Source organism: Bolinopsis microptera, chromosome 2, assembly GCF_026151205.1.
Source record: "Bolinopsis microptera isolate Bmic1 chromosome 2, MBARI_Bmic_1.0, whole genome shotgun sequence".
Taxonomy (NCBI): domain Eukaryota; kingdom Metazoa; phylum Ctenophora; class Tentaculata; order Lobata; family Bolinopsidae; genus Bolinopsis; species Bolinopsis microptera.
The window spans coordinates 12,054,252-12,073,642 of NC_087073.1; the positions used below are offsets into that span (position 1 = coordinate 12,054,252).

At 37.9% G+C, this 19,391-nt stretch overlaps 2 protein-coding genes across 3 annotated transcripts; one reads left to right on the plus strand and one right to left on the minus strand.

Moving 5' to 3' along the window:
- Positions 1 to 533: 533 nt before the first annotated feature.
- On the plus strand, positions 534 to 13,555 carry LOC134826210 (SHC-transforming protein 1-like). 2 transcript variants are annotated; one of them, XM_063838501.1, is made up of 13 exons: positions 534 to 693; positions 1,106 to 1,176; positions 1,336 to 1,430; positions 1,600 to 1,682; positions 1,994 to 2,047; positions 2,163 to 2,214; positions 2,426 to 2,570; positions 3,070 to 3,139; positions 3,495 to 3,719; positions 8,657 to 8,918; positions 10,995 to 11,108; positions 11,814 to 11,983; positions 13,167 to 13,555. In XM_063838501.1, exons 1-13 carry the CDS (start codon positions 622 to 624, stop codon positions 13,299 to 13,301), a joined length of 1,548 nt encoding a protein of 515 aa, XP_063694571.1. In that variant the 5' UTR covers positions 534 to 621; the 3' UTR covers positions 13,302 to 13,555. The 2 variants fall into 2 exon arrangements, with proteins under 2 accessions (XP_063694571.1, XP_063694572.1); XM_063838502.1 differs by lacking the exon at positions 3,495 to 3,719.
- On the minus strand, positions 13,527 to 18,770 carry LOC134826215 (MORN repeat-containing protein 1-like). The gene is made up of 12 exons (XM_063838510.1): positions 18,629 to 18,770; positions 18,346 to 18,468; positions 17,963 to 18,141; positions 17,465 to 17,615; positions 17,135 to 17,254; positions 16,739 to 16,825; positions 16,478 to 16,623; positions 16,213 to 16,245; positions 15,246 to 15,363; positions 15,070 to 15,096; positions 14,219 to 14,364; positions 13,527 to 13,915 (listed from the first exon to the last, which is right to left on the minus strand). The coding sequence occupies exons 1-12, from the start codon at positions 18,768 to 18,770 to the stop codon at positions 13,673 to 13,675; spliced, it is 1,515 nt and encodes a 504-aa protein (XP_063694580.1). The 3' UTR covers positions 13,527 to 13,672.
- Positions 18,771 to 19,391: the final 621 nt, after the last annotated feature.

A 19,391-nucleotide genomic window follows, 5' to 3' on the forward strand; every position in this document is an offset into this window, starting at 1 on the left:
AAAATAATATTAATAATAAGTCATTATATGGTCATTTCACGTGATCAAAACAGTTTTTCGCCGATAACTCGCCAGATCAGTAGTATTTTAACACTATTATATCATGAGGGAAAATTCGTAATCACTATCAGAGTTTAAAAATAAATCGATTTAAGTCGGTTTCAACTATCGGGGGCTCTTTAAGAAAAATCTCGAAGTTTGAGAATAGAACTAGAAGTAGAGTGATTGAGCACATTCATCATCAATGTTAGATACCATTTATTCTGAAGAACGATAACAGTTATAAAAATTAACGTGCATATATCCTGTTAAATGTTAAAGTAAATACAAAATAATCCATCTAAAATCAAATATCGCTGATGTAGTACTAATGCATGTTAAATGTTAATGTATTTTTCGGAATCAGCAACCAAATTTTTGGACAGTGGACGGCGCCATACTGTCATGACTGGCTTTTACTGATTCGCTCGCCCAAAAATTGTCACGTGACTTTGGTTTTTATAGTTTTGCAGCCGAACAATACGGTTTTTTTCGATTTTGTGGAGTTCCTCAGTTTTTGTCACCATATTAATCATATAAAATAAATTTATTCACTCTTAAAAATTACCATTATTAGGGAAAATGGCTACACGAAGAAGAGAGAAGCACACCAAAGAACTGATATGCAACAAAGAGGTTGCTTTTTATACTGTGGTAAGTTCCAAATCGTTTGGTCTTTTGTTTTATTCTTCGGGTGAAACAACTAATCTAATTATGGGTTGCAGGTTTTCAGGACATTTTAACTGAAACTGGGTAGAGCAATGATATTGACCCTGTTATAAAAATAATAGAAAATACAAATTTCATTTTTGACCTCATTGCTATAATCTTTAATACAGATTTATCTGCCATTTGATACATGAGAGCAGTTCTGCATTAGGCCTTTCTCTCGATATTGTATCATAAAAAGTTAACAAAAACAACCAAAGTAACAAATTTATGCTTTTGGTGTTTTGGTGATTAATAAATTATTGTATCGTAAAAGTTGTAAAAGGGAGAAAAATAAAAATCAGATATCTAGCCATCCGCGTAACCGTTATCACAAATTATGTATGGTTAATTTCAGTATATTGGAAGTATAACAGTCGATAGGTCTATGAGAACACTCCCATATGAGATGAGGACTGCTGTCACCAAGTAAGATACTCTTTTTGTTATAAATCAGTGCACCATCTATGATCTAGATTTTAAACCTATATCCTACAGTTCTGGAAACTTTCCACCAAAGCAATATTATGTTGATTTAACATTATTTTTAAAATTCACATAATATGAGTTCACACTCTTTTTTTACAGGGAAGCCATTGTTAAAGTATGTACTGCGGCCCAGTGTATGAAACAAGATATGAAACGTCCCAAGGGCATTAAACAGATCAACAAGATTTTGACTCGTAAGTAACTCTTTCCCCTGTCCTGGGCTCGTATCCAACAGTATATTATATAAATTAAATTTTCCCACAAGTTGATAAGTTAGGCTGTTTGCCAATTTATTCGCCTTGTGACTGTTCTTACTTTTAGGCTTTCAGGCTGAACTTGGTTAAACTTTTTGCCTAATTTCAGAGCCTCCCGATGTAAACAGGATAGGGGTTAACTTCACAGTGTCACTGGCCGGTCTCAAAGCTCAAAGAAGTGATAACGGCAAGGTAAATCTTCTGTTTCTTTGGTGAATATTTCAAAACTTGTAACATTCCTTTCTCAATCTGCTGCCGATAATGACCAAGTAGATTTCACAGTTTGAAAACTGTACAAAGCTGGTGTTATTTGATGCTTGTGAGAAGTAACACCACGCTAATTAGATTAAACATTCCTAGCATTCTATTACACTTCTTCAGAAACACATCAAAAATGTTAGACCGAAAATGAAGTCGGTTTAAGAGTTGAAGGGGCTCATGAACCCATCAGAAAATTAAAAGCATGTGCTAAAGCTCTCAATTATTACACCATTTGTTTTCAGATACTGATGAATCATTCGATGTCTTCAATATCGTTCGCCAGCTGTGGGGAAACGGTGAGTGATTGGCTTTAAACACATTTTCTGAAGAAATGATTTAGAATGAGAAATAGTTTAGAATGAGGTACCTTGACTAAAATACCATTTCTTGATGACGTCATTCTTTTATCAGCCGTTCAAGTCATTTGTGGGTTACGTTGCAAAAGATCCTGCCAGAGGGAGATGTGAGTAATTACTAATTATGTAAAATCAATTATAAATGATAGCTATATAACATAAGGATGAATATATTAGAAAATTCGCTTAAAACCCTTATTAACCCGTTCATCTGTGAGTTTACACAATTTTTAAGCAAATAAAAGAACTGGAAATTTACAAATCTCAAATCATTTTACACACCATTTACAAGTTCCAACTTACATTAACCCTTTTCAGCATGTCACGTGTTTAACTGTTTTGGGGACGCCCATGATGTGGTCTCTACAGTGGGGGAGGCGTTCTCCATCAAATACGAGGATGTCCTGAGTAAACATAGCCAGTGTAACTCGGGATCATTCGAGTTTATAGAGGTTAACACTGGGTTAGTTCAATCTTTTGTTCAACAATCGTTCTAAAATCTAAGGGTAATCTTTTATTTATTGACAAGGAGTAATTATACTCTGTTGTTGTGTTTGTTTGTTATTTATACTCTTTTATTTGCTTTCATTTTTTGTTCTTGTTTTGTTGCCCCTTCAATTTACCAAATCATGGACGATCTTTTACAATTGACAACCTGTGTTTAAATCCTTACCTCGACGATTTATAGATTTATCTCCACTCTGCAGCTAGTTATATATAACTATACGGTTTTCAAGATTGGTGTGGAGACAGTAGTACGGTGGCCTTTTCACTTAGTGTAATATCACCTAGCAGTGTAGGATATGACTTAATTTCCAGGGTTACGTCACTCAATTATAAATACTAGAAAGGAGCCCGGTACCCACTAATAGCAACCTTATAAAAGTGTTGTCGGGTTCTATGACGTGATAAGGTCTCTCTCAGATGATCTCGCTCATGACATAACTCTCAACTCTTCTCAGGTTCTTCCAGAGTATATTTGAAGAGAGTGAGAACACAGCACAGAATAATCAACTGTCCGCAGCCAACAAGGTATGATACATCCTCCCCAACTGTTGTTGAGGTGTCACGATATGTTAAACACACCTCACCAACAACTCTCTTGTTAGATACAACTCTCTGTTATATAACAGTGTACACAAAGTCTCCCGCCTTATAAATCCGTAAGATTACTAATGCCTAGTTTTGTAGCCTTATAGTGACAGTCGACTCATGTGACTTTATAAACGGTAAGATAAACTCTTAGAAAGGCAACTTGTTGAGCAGATACAAGATACGATAATAACCTTAGCATAGTTAAACAGGGTGCAGGAATAGACATACAAAACACAACAACACATGATACAGTCACAACACTGCCCGTGATATCACCATCATGACTCCCCAGCTATCAGATATGGGGCAGCTGACCGGAAGTAAAAGTGAACAGAACTTACCTCTACTCTACGAGAACTTGCCCCGTAAAGCAGTGGTCAGCACCCCCAAGCTTAGCAACTCCGCCCTGCTCCCCAGAAAGGTGGAGAACAGCATTTTCTACATTCCTAAGCCGGAGGAGAGTAATTGTTGGCCCCGGACAAACTACTGTCCCTCTCCTCCAAGCAGTCCTGGACTGGTGGGTGCCTATTGTTTTATTTGTTGTGAACTATGATCTGCTGTTCGTACTTACTAAGTTACTACTTATCGCACAATGCTGCATGTTACTTAGGCTAGGGATATAGTTAAGGTTGGCGGCAGAGATTCGGTCCTCCAATCGTGGCGGTTTATAGTCCAAACTTTCACGGCGGAATTGGTTAACTGCACTTTAGGACCGTTAATATAAACCAAAAAGGAAAGATTGTGTATTTTACCTCTGCATACACAGCTACTATGGCTCTATGGAATAAAGCAAATCTAATAGCGTCTCAAATAAGAGGATGAAATGGACATTTACCGATTGGTCCGTGGTACATACCTCTGCAAAGTTATCGTTTTACAGTGCTCACTTGCTCACATCTAGGGGTATTCAGGTAATTTGTTAATCACCTCACCTCTGGATCGAAATAATTACTTGAATGCCAAACATGGTTTATTTCCATATTAATAGCTTCCACGCCTTGTACATAAACAATAAAGGTTCGCCCTAAATGAATGAAATTCTGAGCTCCACCTCCTTTATCAAAAATGGGTGTAATATTGTCATAGTGCATATAATAAAGTATAGTCTTACACTTTTCTGTACAGCCAGATCACTCGTGGCAATTTCAATATACTATTTAAAAGTAGCACGCATACTAAGGTAGTGACACTTCTCACTTCTTCCTAAAACCGGTACATGATCTAATATATTCTACATCTTATATCGCTCTGAATGTACCGAAACTGTGTGTAGGTGTAAAATGTACAAACTGGGCCTATAAAACCTACATTCTCAGTTAAAACCCTAGACTTCTCGTAGTTGACAGATATCCTTACTTTACAGAATCATACAAGGCACTTCTACCACTTCCGCCTCCACCGCGACCACCTCCCTGCCATATTTAACTCTCCCAAATTACGTCACAATAATTAACTTATTACACGTTATGTTGAACTGCTATGGGGTGGGAGGTGATGCACATGGATACAGTCGTTACAGATAAAGAGATAACCTGGGTCACTGTCAAAACAATCGGGTAAATACATCAGCTACCCTTCCATTATAGCAGCTTCTAATACCATACATTAATGGTGAGAACAGTCATATTATTTAGCGCTGTTCTCGCTGTGGGATTACTCTGAACTCCAAACCATACCTCCGGAGCGTGACATCAACTTTACAGCGGGTAGAGGTGTGGAGATCTTCTTTGGTTTGAACACACTCGTTATTTGACATTCTGGGGGTGAAGCCCTACTACCCCGTAAACTACAGCCCGTATGATACATGTTATTTAACTGTAGCGCGAGGTCATTATTTAGATAATTAACGGGTATTGAAGAGGGGTTTAGAAAGGAGTTCAATTGTACCGTACCCTCCTGAGTCTCAACTATATTGGGTGGTAGTTAGTGACTATATTGAGTGTTAGTTGAGTCCACTGTTTCAATTGTTATGTCATGGTAAGGTGTTTATGTTTATGCTTTTAACATAATATAATATGTACGTCAGAAGTAAAAGTCAGGATAAACGCCTCTCTTTTCGCGTACCTAGCACTGGGATGAGATAATTGTTGCCGAGGTAGCCTCTCCAAATTAGGGCTTTTCGTAGAATCGTCCCTCAAACGTCAACCTGCTACTCTGTTACAAATTAAATCACGTAAAGTGACATGGCAGTATTTGAGAGGGTGATGAGTCTAGGATAACTGAAGGTACTCAGTTCTCTCTGGGGTCACATTGTTACGTCACGAGCCAGGCTAAAGAGGCAACACCTACTGAAGTAGGGCCGCTAATCTCCCTGTAATTAGTGTGGAGCTACACCTATTATATTCCACCAGATCTGTTGAATTATTCCGAGTGGGAGATCAGAGCCACTGATCCAGGTCTCAGAGCTGAGAAAACCGGCAAAGTACTCGTGTGTGCAGGGCTAATTACCCTAATTAACAGATAATTGGATTGTAATTGATTGTAAACGGTAAGAAGTGCTGTTTGATGTCACTGCAGACAGTGATTAAGCGAGAATATCATACCATATCCGCTATGCACAGTGCGTGCACCAGGCAGTGTATCAAATTTTAAAAGATTTTAATGAATTTGATCGACCAGATGGCGACAAAGATCCCCACCCCATCCGCCTGTTTGACGATTTATTGTTCGATACAGGCCAAATATTTGTCATATTTAACAGATATTATTATAATGGTAAGGTGGGAGATATTGTAAGTTTAAATGTTACTAAGTTAAACATAAAACAACATTGTGATTAATTGAGTTCCTATCAAACGAGGGCGAGGGTTTGGTCAGATTCCTTTAAATAACCTGTCACCCGTAAGTTAGATCCGTCTACAAAGGCCTTAGATAGCTTGTTTCCTAGGATTTCTCTAAATCTTGTATGTATGTGGGTGTGACCGAAGTGTATTTATATTTCCAACGGTTTAGAATCAGAACATATTGACAGGTCCCAGCAATGAAGCACCAAATGTCACTTAAGCTGAATTAGTGAAGCCAGCTTCGGTATGTTAGCTACCGTACGTGATTCTATGATATAACATTAATAATTATAAGGTACCATACAATATGATACAATATGACCAGTTTAACTATGTTTTCGTCTCTAAGCAGCGTGCTTATATTCACTTGATTAGTAAAATCATTGTCAAGCAAGATTACCCGGTTAAACTGGCAGACTGACAGTCGTCTGAAATACGTCTCATCTTTTCGGTAATATCTCGAAACCTGGGTCATTCGTACTATAACGCACGTATACAAGGAGTATGAAGTGACGTTTTGGTTGCAAGATTGCTGACTTTGTATTTCTAAAGAACAGATCTGTCAATGAGCATGGGCGTATTTTGTTGTTTTCTATTTGTGTTGCTGTCTCGCAAAACATCTTCAGAAACTCGATGTGGTGAGGTTTCCCACATTTTCATTGCAGTGAAAAGTTTCTGAAAGTTGTCGTCTTAAGTTACAGTTCACATTACACGGGGAGATAAATCAATGTTCAGGGTGACTTGCCGACCACTAATTACACTGCCTCACATTAACTAGAGTCATAAGAGCTGCGAATTAAAGTCAGGTAAGATAAGACGGCCACATGCTCACGTGACTCCTGCATTTTACCAAATATGGTAATCACGTGACTCCTGCATCCTACCATATTTGGCCTAATTCCTCATCTCTTTCAACTTCCTCCAGCCCCTGTTTTCTGCCTACCTTAGTTTATTTACCCTTGGTACGCTGTTTGTTTTATGTAGTACTCAGTAGCCCTGACAGATGACTGTTCTACGAAACTGTTTCAAGGTAAGGACTAAGATTAGAATTGGCATTCTGCCAAACACACCTCCCCGTAAAATACACCCAATACAATTATGCGGCATATAATCTACCGGTTTAATAAGATAACTTGCACCTGTATATTGTTATCTTACCCTCTCTTTAAAAGTCAGATTGAGAGTAATTCCCGTATTCCCAGCATTGTTCGGTAACTTGATAACAAGGTCGTCCCTGGAGTATCCAAGGAACTAGCCCTCTCTCACTAAATTAGTCCTCACTGAATCGGACCACGATGTGGCCTTTGTCTCTAGATGTGTCGGTTTACTGTTTACCCTGGCTTCCCCCTCTCCATATTGTAGTAAACCCTTTCTTATGTAGCTATTAATTCATCCTTTGTCGTAGGACTGGTGTCCGGCTTTGTACTCCGCGTCATATCTCTGTGTTATTGTACAAGGCGTTATAATTCATAATTAATATCCGCTCTGACGACATTGTCTCCGGTCTGGATCGGTGTTTGGGTACAAACCACTCTACAGCAGTTTGATCATCTTTTGTTAGCAGTAAGTTGAGATCACTAGGGGGAAACCGTGGGAATTGTTCCTCATCATACTTATATACATGTATCAAATTTAGCAAGGTGTAGTTGCTACCGATAAAGTGCATATTCCCGTGTTGCTGGCTCCAGTGTTGATTAGAGTGAGTGTGCGTGGGTTGTAGACTATTCGGCCGCTGTTTTGTGTTCAGTTTCTCTTTATCACAGCTCCGGAGCTCCTCTCTTTTCTCCTCCTTGATCAGTGTTTCTTTGTGTTAACGAGTTGACATGCCGTGCTCAGCCTAATTCTTGCCGGTCGTTTTACGCACGTCATTTTCGGTTTTAGTCAAGAGAAAATTACGTGTTGAGTAGTTGTAGACCTGAGTTTCATTAATTACTGCTAGTAAATTCAAACCGTTTGTAGGGTATTTTCTTGGATGTTGTTGGAGATGGATTCGATGTTTGATTTGGTCAGGATGGATTACATAAATCAGAGAGGTTCAAAAGCAATTAAGGTTAATATTTAGTGTTTTTAAAATAAAAATGTCTGCGTCATTGTCACCAAACAATCTTGCTAACTGTTTTTAACTACAAAAAATTAGCAATGATCATTTCTCCTCCTTGCTTGTAGTTGGAGGCAATCAAAAGTTTACTCAGATGAGTCTGTAAATAAAATCTTATCTTGTCATGAATAATGACTAAGAGCTGCTGCATAGCTGAATTGTGGTTAGTAGAAATGACCACCGTATTCAAAACTATCTCTTTTTGACTGTTATGTTTGTTTTGCTAAAGACTAGATTACGCTATAAAGCTGTGCATTGTGCTGTGCTTTGACTTTTGCATGTGCCACATTTCTTATTCTGCGCTGTTAGCTTTGGCGAAACGGTAAATCCTTAAATTGTGAACGTGTCGTAATCCGTTGTACACATACTGTTATATGGAAAATTATTGCTTGTTAAATAACTTTGAAAGATTATTATGAACATTTATAATGAATTACTTACAATTCATCGCTTGTTTGGCTGCTCAAATTATTTTATTATCATAAACTTTTAGAGATAGAAAATTATTTTACAGAATTGAATCCGACTTATTTCTAAGTTATTCCCAAGTAAGCTAACCGAGTATAACTTCAGATAGGAGGCAGGAGGAAGGCACAATCGGAGGTGATGGAGTCATCAGACCGGTCAGAAGACGTACCACCACACTCCCCAGACAGTAACCTATCACCCACTCGAACGGCGCCCCAAACTCTACCAGCCCCGCACTCTGCTCCTCTTAAAACTGCTCCTGTGAAACCACCCCGTCCTAAGATCCCTATCTACGCTAACATTGATGAGGTGGAGAGACAGACTCACGGCGCAGCAAGTGATAGCGGCTCTTCTGGTGTTAATCCTGGTTAGTTTTTCTGGTTTCTTTTTCTCAGATCATTTGCGATGGTTTACTACTCACAATCCGATTTCACTCGTGTGACTTTTCTTTTATTTCCTTTACAGATTATCTTTCCAAAATTAGACCCGGTTGCTCGAAATTTATGACGTCATAAGGAAACTTCTCGAGTTATGTGACCTCACGGTAACGTTCGAGATTGTCTGAATCAGACCGGTGACCATAAACGTGTTAACAATTATAGTACCCCCGCCGCACGAAATGTTGGTTCCTAAACTTCTAGTTTTTATATCAGAATACTTTTTATCCTGTTAGAACTCAGACAGTCAATCGAAATTTAGTCATTTCTTTTTATATTCGTAACCAGGTTCGTGCCTTTCTACCCAATAATATAGCTTGGCCAAATCTATAATTAATGTTCCATTGTTCCTGTTCTGTCTTATATAAACAGCCATCTTGTTATCTGATATATAAATATCAGTGTGATATCAGAGTATGATGCCTTTGTCGGTAGTAGCCGTGAAGTACCTGTCACTGCTTAGGCTATTTTACGGGTTCCAACACCTGTGTTAAAATGGAGGTTGTCGTGCTGTGTATTATATAATATGGTTGAGTCGCGAGTTTTAGAAGTCGTTTAGTTGTCGCTTTACTTGAAATCACATGTTGTTCGTTTACAGCTTGTTTTTATTCGTGTATGACCAACTTTTATTTGATGCTTATTTCTTTCTTGTATCAAATTCGTATTTAAGTTAAATAGAATTAGAGGGTAGTCAAATTCTTGTGCTTGTAGTTAACTTTAAGGTCGTTAGTTAACGCTATTTTGAAACTTGACAAGTCACTAAAGTTCAGAATTCAGATGTAACTGACAGAAACTTATTGATCTAAAAATCTGCGTTCCTTTCGCTCTAATTCGAGACATAACCTCTGTCGTCAAGTTTAAATAGATCAAATCCTTTTTAAGATAACATTTCGGAAGGTTCGGCTACAAAATACAAAACTTCCGGTTCCCAGCAAAGTGAGCCGACATGTAAACTCCACCATGGTAATTAACATACTTTAGCTGTCATCAACGTTCAGCCCTTTCTCATCACCCATCAAATCTCAAAATTTTGCTACAGTCCAAACTATCTCCCGTATCCCACCACATCCCCGTGACTGACTTAGCGTTCAAATTGTAGAGAGTGTCAGGGGTGGCCATCCACACCACCTGACACATTTGGTATTTGGACAATTATCATGTATGGCTTGATCTATAAAACTTACCAGATACAACAGCTGCTTACCGGTGAGCTAACAGCAGGAAGGGAGCACTGGGGTTTAAAGTTAAACTTTTAACTGAAGACTAAACCTACCTGCCAGCAGGGTGATAGTCCCTGGGTACTTATCTTGCACGGAAATGAGAATTATTCCTCCGGAAAATCCCCTAACGTTACCCCTCAAATTATCATTTCTCATCTGTTCTCGTGCCAAGACGCTATCTGTAAAGCACCCGAATTTCACTGTTGCCACTTCTGTGCCTTATCGTCCACCCTAATACCATGTCAACACTAACTTTACATCGACTTTGGGCAGTGAAATTACTATGTCAGGAAACTACACCCGCCTCTATTTCGTTATTCTCTCCGTTATTTCGTACTATTTTGTGTCCTGACCCCTTTCTGTTGTCACGTACTTTAATAAACTTTGTGATAATCGCTTGTTTTGCAAATCAACGCTGATGATCATTGTTGACAGACACAAATTCCGTTACAATGTACACCGTGCATTGTGCACTGTGTGAGCTCACATTTGGACCCTTTTTTATTTACTTAGACCAACGGACTAATAGACTAATAGACTAATAGACTAATAGACTAATAGACTAATAGACTAATAGACTAATAGACTAATAGACTAATAGACTAATAGACTAATGGACTAATAGAGCTCGACCCTTTAAATAGAAGCAGCCTATTACCGCGTTAATGGTTTTGTTTCTTCTTATTCGTCTCGATGATTATTAAACTCTTGTATATTGTATTCATCACTTTGATTATATAATTCCTTCAATTTCCGATCATAATTCTTATACTCAAACGTTTTTAGAGGAAAGTGTGCGTGCGACGCCTGAGGAACTGAGAAAGAACTTAGAAGCTCTGGAATGCAGCTTGGATGAAATATCTTCTGAAAAGAATTCTCAACAGAAACCTGTGAACCCATGTAAGCTCAATTTGTATCTGCCTTAAATTTAAAATGTAGTTTATTAGTGAACGGTCGATTTACTCACTCTAGTTCGACACGCAATGTTTCAAAACCCTGTAGTTCGACAACTTAAGTTCGCCAGATATCACCCCTGTCGAACTTCAGTACGTGTCGAACTACAGTCCAGGTAGCGTACTCTAGTTCGACAAATAGTTTCTGCTTGTGATCCAACGGCTATCGCCGGGTCCTCATCATAGGATCACAGGGTTCAATGGCAGATAAAACAATTTTCTGACATCTAGCAAACAGCTGTTAGAAATTCCAGAATCTTTCAGTATAGTTTTAATTCTCCTGTTTGCCACTCGGTTCTGGTTTAGCTAACAGGAAAATAGATTGATTTCCGACTGTTTCCGATTCAGCAGCCAAATCGTTTGTGATAATATAAAGTATGGTACGTGTCGAAGTAGAGTGCGTGTCGAATTTGAGTACGTGTACCCGAACGGTCGATGGGTTTTATGAAGTTATGAGGGTCTGTGTATATTTTATTGTTCGTGGTTGATTGTTAGAATAATTTTATGTTTGAAATGTGTATAAATGATTTATCGTTTAAATAACAATAAAAAGGCTTTTAATTACAACTGCACACACAATCTTTTGTTCCTAGTAAAATACAGAGGTGCCACTTACCGATTAGAGTTTTCAGTAACATAATTACAATTCCAGACAGTAAAATGAGCTGGTTTCACGGCAAGATATGCCGAGAGGAAGCAGAGCGACGCCTCAAATACCAAGGAGACTATCTGGTCCGTTCCCATGGTAACGGACAGTTTGTTCTGAGCTGCATGGACAGTGGACATGTTCGACACCTCCTCTTAGTCGACCCTCACGGACAGGTAAAATTCTCACTGAACGGCACTTTTATTAAGTTTTAACGATACTTATTACACACATTAGTCACATTTTAACGGTTTCAATATTACGGCTTCTTCGTCCAGCATCTATCAGTAGTAGTAGTAGTTGTAGACAACATTCTATCGGAAGTTTCTTTTAAACTGTTTAATTAATCACCATTCATTTTCACGATTGATCAAGTATCTGTCTTGATTTAAGGGTCTGCTCGTGTCAAGGCATTTACAGTGTTTCTGTCAACAATTTGAGCGGTAGTCAAGCGAATTTCCAGTACTTGTTGTTTTTTAATAGTAGATTAGCTTAATTTTAAATCATATAAATTGGTGCAAGTACACCAGGTATTCGATAGCCGAACAGCAGCAGGTTTGCGTTTGAGCATGTTTAACCTACATAAACTTGCTCATAATTATAAGTCATTTGACACCGATCGCACGCAAACTGCTAAAAGATAAGGACGGGCAAATGTTATCTTTGAATTATCTCCACTAGTTATGGCTTCCAAATAAGGTCCCGACGCAAGCACAATCTAATTTGAATCAATATGGTTCCATCGGAACTATCGTATATGGAATGCGCAGCGCCGATTTAGAATTTTGTTATGACAGTAGCGCAAATAAGCACATTTCACCCGGCCCGCGCGCACGCGTTTGGGCCGGATCGGATAACAGATTAGATTAAATTGATAGATCGATTGGATGATCCAATCATTCTTCGGTTATCAATTACTACTAAATCATAAATGCCTAATAGGTCAGGCCACCCTATCTATTCTACGCCATAATGGCTGATGCCACTCTTCGGACGGTGAAGTCCTGCTCCGTAGTCTGCTTCTCTGACCACGTGTAGAGACGGCGGCGCTCAGGAATTTGTGTACTCTCTGTTACGTGTATCTGATGTACACATTCTATTGCTGCACATGTACAAGTACATAATGTGGCGTAAATCGTCATGTCACTGAATGAAATGAGTGATGTGTTGATCGAGGAGCGGTTGAGGACTCCTGATGTGTGAACTGGGAAGAGAACTCACACTTCACAGCCAGTGTTGTTACACATCATCGTTCATCCATTAATATGACATGCCTAAGTATTCAGTTATCACCTTCCATCAGGCATCATCCCAGGACTGTATTGACCCTATGGCCTACTCATGAAATTACAATTTCAGATCCGGACGAGAGATAGGAAGTTTGTTAGTATCACCGACTTGGTGACACACTACGCGACGAGTGGCGAATGTATCGTTAGTGAGGGATGTGCTCTCCGAATTGTTCGACCTGTTCCTCAGTTGCAACCTTCATGACTCTGATGCAATGTTTCCTTGGAATGCCCGGAATTTTTGTAAATCGAACTCAAAAGTACAACTTTCGTTTCGAGAGGGGACAATTGGCCCCACTTAATCGCATGAATATTTGACTTGTTTGGTCGCGTTTTTTGTTTGTTTATTATTTTGACCTCTCTGAGGATTCTGTGTAGCGATTTGTTTCCACTTTTAGAGAGAAAAATGCCAACATAATTTTGTAGATTTCCATTGCTATTTGTACAAAAACAATTCAACATATTCGTTTCAGTTCTCACTGTGACATCTTCACTGTTCGCTTAAATATCACTGTTCGCTCAAATAATGATACACTCAATTTTCAAACAGTTTATTAGATTCTGAGCTTCCCGTTTCTATCCAGCTTTTCGGCTTGAAACAGGTGACTTTGGGAGCAGGTACTTGTTAGACGACTTCTTGATCTTCAGAATATTCAACTTCATGTAGATAGGCTCGAGATTGCTATCAAAGAATTTCGGGTCTGTAACGTCGCTGATCTTTATTACATAAGTTCCAGGGGCTGCATATTTAAGTAGATCTTTGTCCCTCTCTGCTCTGGGTCCTTCTTTCTTCCACTTCTCCCTATCCTGGAATGAAGACTGTTGGGCGATAGTAAATTCTCCACTTTTTAATTTCTGATAGTTAAATGGACTGATATTTCAGAAACTGCTAATACGTGAACACAATACCGATCCCGTTAAAATTTAGTCTTCATTTTCTACAAAAATATTTCCGTTGACAAACTATTAATATATTATGGTATTTAACTACTCATAACCTAGTTTCATGATGCATTTTAAACCATAATTTCGATAAACGACGGGTCCAGTAGCATATCTGTTTCCTAAGAGTGAATTTCTCTTGAGGAAAATTCGCAGACAAAATATCTAATAAATTCCTACGTCTGGAGTAGCAGAACGCTCTTTTCTGGTGGTCGCAGGACTGTTCTTCCCCTTTTTCTTCGCTTTCGGTTTAGCTTCCTCCACTAAATCACTCTCGTCATCCTCTGACTCCAATGTCTGTTCTATCATATCGTGTCCTGGAAAAGCTGGAGAATCCAACAATAAGACGAATTTTCAGCACCTTTCATTCTACTTACTATATTTCTTTCGTTTAGTAGCTCTTAGAGCCCGATTGGAAGCAAACTGTTACAATTTCCATTTTTCATGCACTTATTAGCAGCATGCACACGGCGGCGATTATAAGAAGCACATAAAGCAATAAGCATAAACAATGATAAAGGTAATCATTCCCAGGTAAATTAAAAGCCATAAACCGTCCATTACACTTGTGTGTAAACCGTCGGGGGGTACCAATGGCATAAATGGCATACGTTTTATGGCATAAATGGAAATTTTTATTGGCCAATTCTCCATTTATGCCATGAATTTAGGTCTTCATATTTGACTTTGAATTCGTAAATTATTATTAGTACTTGAAGAAGAGACATGTTTTATGCTTTATAACGCTTGGAATGATCGTTAAAGATTCATATGACAAATAAAGAAAATAGAAATGTATTATATCAAAAATGGCATAAATGGCATACGTTTTATGGCATAAATGGAAATTTTTATTGGCCAATTCTCCATTATGCCATTTATGCCATTGGTACCCCCCCCCCCAAACCGTCCATTCAGTGGTTTGGTAATCAGCCAATTGAAGTTTCAGTAAGACAATATTTCTAAGAGAAAAATTAAAGATTTTCATTGAAGCAGAGAGTGAATGGAAGAATTCACACAGATATACTTGCCCTTTTGAGGATCATCAGGCCTATTAGCTGGGGGGTTAGGGTTATAAAAAATACATTTCATGATTGTTAAATCACAAACTCCACTGAAAGACAAAGAAGAAAAACTCGAAACTCACTGTCAGAACCTAACATTAGCGCTTTAAATTGAACATGTAAGGAATGAAATAGCCCCATACCTGGAATACAGACATTGACCCAGGAAGCATGCCCACAATGTGTGCGATGTATCGGCGAGGTCGGTGCTGGAGTTGGAAGTGTGATGTAATCGTATCCGGCTCTGCTGGCCCCTCTGTCCTGGAGTTTTCATAATGTAACTTAACTTTAACGTTACTGTGCGTTGATAAACATGTCAATTATCAACATTCTCTGATTTTCGTGTCACTAAAGAAAATCATCCGCTAATTTCGCATTCATCCCTTGTATTTTGATTTTTAGTTAATCAGCCCCAGGATTGCTGGTTGTAAACAGTAAAAGCTAAGACTGTTGCGTGGTGTGTGAATACAGAAGATGCATGACAAACTAAAATTAGATTAAGATTGAATGTAGCTGTTATATTTATGTCCTAAGCAACCTTATATAAAATAATTAAGTAGCTGGCAAACTGAAACGTACAATATTTTAAAAACTTTCAAATGTCACACTGTGAACTACACACTTCAACTTAGTCAATCAATAATTTTAGCGCGCAACGCAACCGTAAATATTATGCTGCGACAGTCCCACAGAAGGATTTGTGAACACGTTATTTGTTCACAATTTGACGTAAAACTAATTAATTAAACTTGTTATTACTATGTAAGCGAATTGCTATGTAAGTATTCAAAACATTCATTTTTTATTCACCATAAAGATGTGTATAAAATTTGGCACTGCTTGTCTCTGTTGAGTAGCTGTTGACTTACGGTGCATGTCGTCTAACAGTGATAGCTAATCCTCCTGCAGTATCTCAAGGCATACAATATACATGCCATGCAAAATAATTCAAATTGTATTAATCATCTTGGTTGAATATTCTGATGCCTCATATCAATAGCATTTACAGGCAGTTTACAGATTGTTTACATGCTACATTGAAAGAAACAAAGCAAGATCAAAGTCATTAAAAGGCACTACAATCAGATTCACTACAACGAGAACCAATACCTTTTCATCCGACACAGTTTCAGGCGATTCATTCTGTATGACAATACTTGTTACATAGAGGAAATCATAAATATACAACATTCTTCGTCACACACAACATTCATATTGTATATTTTGTGGGTTGACTAAATATTTTACAAATACATGTGTTGGAAATTTTATAAATTAAACCTTTAAATTACCCTTATTCTGTGGCCCAAGAAGACTTACAATTTTCCAAGCTTTAGTTTATTCAATGAACGTAAATTAGATTAAAATTACAAACCTTTTCTGACATTTCCTCATACTCTCCTAACCGAGGATTTCTGGTGACCTCAGCAATATTCGTCTCTTTCACTTCCCCAAAGGGTGTTTTAAATGTGGTACCACCTATATCCTCATTCTTAATCTTACAGCTCTTGTCACCTTTCGCTGTAATGCATGAACCATTTAAACTTGATCAATGATGAAATGTCAAGCCACTGATAGAAGAATATCGCGAATGATAAGATAAAATACCATTGTTGGAACTGTGTTCTGTACGTACGGACGGAAAGAAGTCCGACTTGAGCTTCCAACATTCTTCCGGTGTCTCCCTCCATTACGTTTCCGCTAGGATGCAACACTGCCAATTCTGTGGGAATTTTATATTTTAATTCTGGGGATATTTTAAGACGGATTTAATAATTAATTTAAGTTACACACGATTGCACGATTTTACACGATTGCAAAATGTTAAAAATTTATCGATTGATGATATTTCTCAGTCTTCCAAGATTGTTTAAAGTCTGAAATGTGAATATTATTAATATCAGTACTGAATAATAATATAAATTCAGCTGCACAGAAAGTTGATTTAACATTAAGATGCATTAAATTGATTATTATGAACAGAATCAAAGTGTTAAAAGGTTCACATACGAGTGTCATTAATTTAACTGACCTATGGAAAAGGATTCGCCTTGAGATATTTCGATTTCTGTCGAACCGACAAAAGCCATTCCAGAAGCGAACTCTTCTGGAGGAATTTCGTTTTGTATCCACAGACCACTGTATGATATTCCTGAAGTAATCACAACAATTTAAACTATTGCTATCACAACAATTTAAACTATTGCTATCTCAACAATTTAAACTATTGCTATCAGTATTTCACGTTATTCTGCTTCTCTTCTCGATAAAACGATCGATAAATTGCATGATGTACTCAGTCAGAATAGACTCGAATACAATTTCTAGGTTTTTAAAATGGATAGTCATTAAAACCACATACCAGAAATATGAGTGTAAGTTCCCTGCCCCTGTCTCTGACCATGGTAATACTGCCCTTCATACTCACTACCGTCAGCGTACTTCATCGTACCGTGGCCATGTGGTTTACTGGCCACCCAGCCGCCCTCATATCGCCTTCCATCTGACCACACCTATTAGGTTTAACTTTAATATTTTATAATATTTAATAGTATATAATAACTTATCATCAATATAGTGTTGATACATGCTAGCGTTTTATGTTACGATCTGATGCATGTTCATTATTTATGCATAAATTTAACACTTAATAACCTTGGTGTTGATTGATATTAAGTTGATGCAGCTGGAGCTATTGGAATTATAGATGATTCTTAAATTTTAGAAATCACAACAGAGTCCATTAATTTAATTAAGTCTTGGACAAGCAGTGGTACTCCTCATGGATTTTAATCTTTAAATTGTTTACTCTGAATATGTTCATTCCCTGTGACCTCTGGAAACAAGTTTCTAGTTCTACCTGCTCGCCGTCACCATGTCGCTTGTGAAGATGAAAGTGTCCAGTATAAATGTCGCCCTCTCCGCTGTGCAGTGTCCCCTTACCCTCGTACTTGTTGTCACACCACTGGCCGGTATACCGCCTACTATCTGCGTACTTCATCTGCCCACTACCGTTCAGTTCACCATTCTCAAACTCTCCTGGAATAATGTGTACAGTTTAGTGTACTCTGACCAAAGTAGACTTAAATCTGAAGTTATAGGTTAGGTACGAAACAGATAACTATTGAATGCCGTGACGTGTAGTAAGTAATGATTAATACAATTATATAGTATAGACTTTTTGATAGGGATCTTCGATTCTTCAACTATGAAATTTTATTTGGATTTTTCAAATGTACATACCTACGTAAACATTCCCATTTGACCACAAGCGCTCTCCTTTTCCCGTTATCTCTCCATTTACAAAGTCTCCTTGATAATATCCCCCATCCCTCATTGACAGCTTGCCTTTTCCATGTTTCACTCCTGAGAATATATCAATTTACTTGTAAATATTATTCAATTATAAAACGCCTAACTCTTGAATTTATACCCTTTGAATAATGAATAGTACAGAGGGACCAAAGTTCACATAAATTCATATTAGTCAATAAAGCAAAGTTTGAAAACAAAAACATTATATAACCTTCCAGCCAGTCCCCCTCATAGGCAAAGAAAGTGTTGTTGAATACATATTTTCCTTGGCCATGCCGAACTTGATTTAGAGTTTCTCCGACATAGTGTCCTGGTCTATCCGCTTGTGCTTTTCTTAGACTCGTCTTTGCCATAACCTTAGAAGTTTGTCAGTGTCAACCGGAAATAAATGCACCCTAGTTCAGTCCCGTTTAAGTCAGCTAACTAGGAATGGGACATCATAGAAAACAACCTTTCGGACTACTGGATGCAAATAGGAACAAGAGTTACACAATTCGTGATTTTCAAATTCTCCGCAACAACTCGCGATTTTTCAGGTTTGTGGAGATAAATCGCGAATATCTCATTTCCCCACTACAAATCACGTATCTTCCTTTGAACTCAATATCGCGTTTTATTTCTCTTTCGCTTTGTTAACCAGCATGCAAAGGATTAATCTTCTCTAAAACTTGACCAGTTGACATAAATTTGACCAGATAATAAATAAAACTTGATCAGATGGCTAGAAACTTTTCGCTTTTTTCATTAAAAAGTTAACGAACATTTTTCTGAAATGTCCCCCAAATAACTCATTGGGCTTATCCTCTATAAAACAGTCTGCTCATTCTGAACAGGATAATGTTTCAGCCTGTGAGCATGTGGCTGAATTCGGAAGGCTACTCTATTCGCTGACAGTGTTAGTTGTTTTGTGTTTTGATGAAAATCATTAAAACAATTGCAATATGCACACTACACAAATAATTTCAACAATGGTA

Excerpts from the sequence above, each read along its gene's own strand:
- LOC134826210 (XM_063838501.1), top strand. The coding sequence starts at position 622 with ATGGCTACACGAAGAAGAGAGAAGCACACCAAAGAACTGATATGCAAC. Across the intron at positions 2,215-2,425 it reads AGATCCTGCCAGAGGGAGAT|CATGTCACGTGTTTAACTGT; the intron begins GTGAGTAATTAC and ends AACCCTTTTCAG. Across the intron at positions 2,571-3,069 it reads TTTATAGAGGTTAACACTGG|GTTCTTCCAGAGTATATTTG; the intron begins GTTAGTTCAATC and ends AACTCTTCTCAG.
- LOC134826215 (XM_063838510.1), bottom strand. The coding sequence starts at position 18,770 with ATGGCAAAGACGAGTCTAAGAAAAGCACAAGCGGATAGACCAGGACAC. Across the intron at positions 17,255-17,464 it reads AACTTACACTCATATTTCTG|GAATATCATACAGTGGTCTG; the intron begins GTATGTGGTTTT and ends TGATTACTTCAG. Across the intron at positions 16,826-17,134 it reads AGGCGAATCCTTTTCCATAG|AATTGGCAGTGTTGCATCCT; the intron begins GTCAGTTAAATT and ends AAATTCCCACAG.